General features: G+C 42.2%; 1 protein-coding gene across 1 annotated transcript in view; it reads left to right on the top strand.

Annotated features, from left to right (window-relative positions):
- The window catches only part of DOCK5 (dedicator of cytokinesis 5), a 99,484-nt gene that overhangs the window by 80,613 nt on the left and 14,619 nt on the right, over positions 1-4,252 (top strand). The window contains exons 34-35 of the mRNA XM_011962600.1: positions 2,695-2,778; positions 3,712-3,849. Of these exons, the coding sequence (XP_011817990.1) occupies positions 2,695-2,778; positions 3,712-3,849 (222 nt within the window). The remainder of the gene's footprint in view (positions 1-2,694; positions 2,779-3,711; positions 3,850-4,252) is intronic.

Below are 4,252 nucleotides of genomic sequence, written 5' to 3'. Positions count from 1 at the left end.
ACCCTCCATCTTAAAAAAAAAAAAAAGAAAAGAAAAATGCCTGACTTACAAGATAGATCACAGGATGGATGGGAAGATTAAGGGAGACCTCCTGTATAGAAGAAACATCAGACAGTGCTTGGCATAGAGTTGAGGCTTCACCAGTGTTGGTTTTCTTCCTGCCTCCTCCTGCCTACTTGGAGCAGACGGTGTAATTGGAATGTTCTTCATGGATGGTGACGTCTATGCTCTGTGACTGCCACTATAATCATCTTCTTTCTTGTCCTTTTTCTCAGCCTCTCAGCCTTCTCTTGCCTTATTATATTCAGCAGCTGGGAAAGGCTCAACACCAGAGACAAATTCTAGTTTGTCCATGTTAGGAGCCATAATAATATCCAGTGTTACAATGGCAATCCCTATAAAAATAAGATCTAATATACACTACTTTTTAAATCCTGTGATGCTTTCCGTGTGTACTTTTTCATATATACTCTTTGGTACTAATCTTCGTGTATTTTTTCCAAGTATTAATTTTTACAGAATACCCCCAATCACAGATTTATATACGCCAATATCTGTGAATGATACGTAATGTCATATGAAGTTTTTCCAGTGTAACAGTGTTCTAGTTAAAATGAACGAAAAGCAAGGATAATACATACGTATGTACATACATTTCAGGACCTTTGGCTTAAAATACTAATGTATTTAGTTAATATGTATGACTGCACATTGCTAAACGTAAGAAAAAGGTAAACTCGTTAATCACCATGATGTATTGCAGTCAGTTGGGAAGCCCATCATTACATATTTGATGTAGGTGAACTATTCTAATCCAGCTCTTTATTCATCGCCAAAGTGATAAGAGCACAGGAGCTGTGTGCTGTAATTTATCTCCCCTTTCTGTTCTGAGGCAGAACTCTGCTAGAAAAATGAATTTCAGGGCACTCTGCTCCAGTGTTCCCTGATCTAACCAATGCTTTGGAAACTTCCATGTGTTCTACCATTTAGCCAAAAAAAAAAATTGTTATAACTTTCAAAAATTTCAAGTGCTTGTATTTGAAAGGTAAAAGTCAGTGAAAACTTAAGTAAATACTCCTTTTTCATTTATGCTGACAGTCCCTATAAATACAATCCTGACTAGAACGAGCTGTTTTGCTAATGTATTATATTGTCATGCTTCTTTTTGTGATAATTGTTCCATATATATTCATATTCACTGTTGTATTAGTTTGCTAGGGCTGCTGTAACAAAGTTCTCCAAACTGGGTGGCTTAAAACAACAAAAACTTCTTGTTTCACTGTTCCATGAGCAAGAAGTCTGAAATCAAGGTGTCACAGTGTTGGTTCCTTCCAAGGATGTGTGAAAGAACGTTCCATGTCTCTCTTCTGGTGTCTTCTTGGTGCTCCATGACCTGAGGCTGCTCCTGCGTGGCTTGTCGATGGCCATCGTCTTGCATCTCTTCACATAGTGTTCTCCCAGTGTTTGCACTTCTGTCTCCAAATTTCCCCTTTTTATAAGGACATCAGTCATACGGGCTTAAGGGCCCATCCTACTCCAGTATGTATGACCTCCTCTTAACTCATTAAATCTGCAACAGCCCTGCTTCCAAATAGGGTCACATTCTGAGGTACCAGGCATTAGGACTTCAACATAGGAAGTTTGGGGGGACATAAGTCAACCCTTGATGTCTGCTCGCAAGGTAGGCTTTGCACATACTTTGTTTGCCACCCAAAATGGGCCATTCACTTTTGTAAGTCTGTCGTGTAGTTCCAGGAGCTCTTGGTTTTATGTAATGGGGGGTTTGGCTTTCATGGCATTAAAGCAGAAGACTGAAGTGGAGTCTGAAGGCTGGTCTTTGAAAGCACTTTCAGAAATGAATGTTAAGGTCTGGGAAGAAAAGATGTCACTCCTATTTTCGACCCTGTTGGAAACGTTTGCTGCGAACTTCTGTTTCTCTTTCCTGATGAATTATATCTTTAAAACAGTACCCTATATAAGGCCTGTGTTTGGAATTTAAGTTGGGGTCTTATTTACCTGTTATAGGGACTTAGCTGGGGGGTCTTGAGTGTTTACTGATGAGAATGGTGCTGATATGTAATAATAAGGGCAACCAGAATTTAATATTTTTGAAATGTCTTCACATCTATATCTCACTTTCTTTTTAAAATAGCGTTTGGGATAGGGGATTAGTAAGACAGTGCAGATATTAACTTTCACTTAATATAGGAAAAAAGCGTGATACAGCCAATATCACGGGAAGAGCAGAAAACCTATCACCTCCATCTCCTGTTTTTAAACTTTTTACTCTTTCCCTTATACTATCTGTGCACTTAATTTAATGGTTAGCCTTGAGATATTGCCATTTCGCCTTTGCTTTGTTCTTCGGGAAAGTTATTTTAATGAATGATATTTTGCTTTGTTGATGATTATTTGATGTGTGTGTGTGTGTGTGTGTGTGTGTGTGCGTGTGGTGGGCTGGTGACTGTCAAGAATGTAGTCTTGCTAAGAATTTGCTAATAAAGGAAAGACCACACAATAGCACATACTTTTTTGCATTGCCCAACGTAGTATAAGAGCTATCCCAGGAAAGGGATGCATTTTTAGTTAGACACACGTGGTTCTTCAGCACAGGACACATGCTTCACCCTTCCAGGCTTTCCTGCACAGATAGGAATGTGTTCTAATTAATACTTGCGTATGTTCTGCTTTTAGGCTTTCTTTACAGAAAAGTACTTGCAGGAGCATCCTGAAGACCAGGAGAAGGTTGAGCTGCTAAAGCGACTAATAGCATTACAGGTATAGGACATCTTTCCTCTACACTGCTGGGGAGGGCACAGTGTAGGACACCCTTTATTCTCCAGGGCTTAAGTCTACAAGCCCACTCAGCGTTACTTTTCTTTCTTTTTTAACCCTTGTGGAACCACCACCTATCTATGTATTTGTTTCCTTGGCTGGCAGTTAAACTGCCCAGGGTTGATGGAGCCCTCTTAAAGCTGAGATCAAAGTTCATCAGTTGGGGCCCCGGGCACAGTGGCTCATGCCTGTAATCCCAGCACTTTGGGAGGCCGAAGTGGGTGGATCACCTGAGGTCAGGAATTTCAGACCAACCTGGCCAACATGGTGAAACTCCATCTCTACTAAAAATACAAAATTAGCCAGGCACGGTGGTATATGCCTGTAATCCCAGCTACTCGGGAGGCTGAGGCAGGAGAATCATTTGAACCCAGGAGGCAGAGGTTGCAGTGAGCCGAGATCATGCCACAGCACTCCAGCATGGCAACAGAGCGACACTCCATCTCAAAAAAAAAAAAGAAAAAAAAAATGCATTGGTTTCCTGCAAGCATTTCCAGTTAAGAGATGCGGGCCTCATTTTTTTTCTCTCAAGACTTCAGTGGGCAGTGGTAGAAAGCATCACTACAAAATTTGGTCTGAGACTTAAACCTATCAGTTGCTCATCCACGGAAGTGTCCCAGGGCTCTGTTAGATTTGCCTCATCCCACAGCCCTTCCCCAGTTTAGGGCTAACCTGTATTCTTGGTGTGCACGTTTTCTCACATCATTGACCAAAGTCCATCCAGTCCAGAAGCCCTACACTGAGAAGTGGCCTTCCTCTTGTCCAATACTATGTCTACCAGTTTACCTTTCCACCCCATCCCTCCCTTCCCCAACCAAATCAAAACAATCCCTCTTCCTGAGGCACGTTTCACTCCTTTTTTGCCCTTCTTTCCAGATGCCTCTGCTAACGGAAGGGATCCGCATCCATGGGGAGAAACTGACAGAGCAGCTGAAGCCGCTGCATGACCGGTTGTCTTCTTGCTTCCGGGAACTCAAGGAGAAAGTAGAAAAGCACTATGGGGTTATAACACTGGTAAGCATGATCTAAGTGGCCTTCACACCTTTTTCTAGGCTCCGTGACCTTTTATGACACTGATTCGTTTTTCAGATGCCAAATGAGTTGTAATATCTCAGCTGTGACATGGAAATAGTGGGGCTGGTGGGAGAGAGCGTGTTCCCCTCTTGGTGACCTTGAACAGTCCTTGTGCTGGACAGAGGTTCTCCAACTTGAACAACTATCAGAACCACCCAGAGGGATTGTGAAAATACAGATGGCTGAGCCATCATAACCACGGAGTTTTTGATTCCATAGATCTGGGGGTGGGGCCCAAGTATTTGTAATTCTGAGAAGTTCCCAGGTGATATTGATGCCGCTGGTCTGGGGACAACACTTTGAGAACCACTGTACTAGAAATCAGGCCAGGTGCAGTGGCTCA

This window comes from Colobus angolensis, unplaced genomic scaffold, assembly GCF_000951035.1.
Source record: "Colobus angolensis palliatus isolate OR3802 unplaced genomic scaffold, Cang.pa_1.0 Scaffold6, whole genome shotgun sequence".
NCBI classification, from domain to species: domain Eukaryota; kingdom Metazoa; phylum Chordata; class Mammalia; order Primates; family Cercopithecidae; genus Colobus; species Colobus angolensis.
The sequence above is the reverse complement of the archived record's forward strand: the minus strand, read 5'-3'. Positions and strand labels throughout refer to the sequence as shown.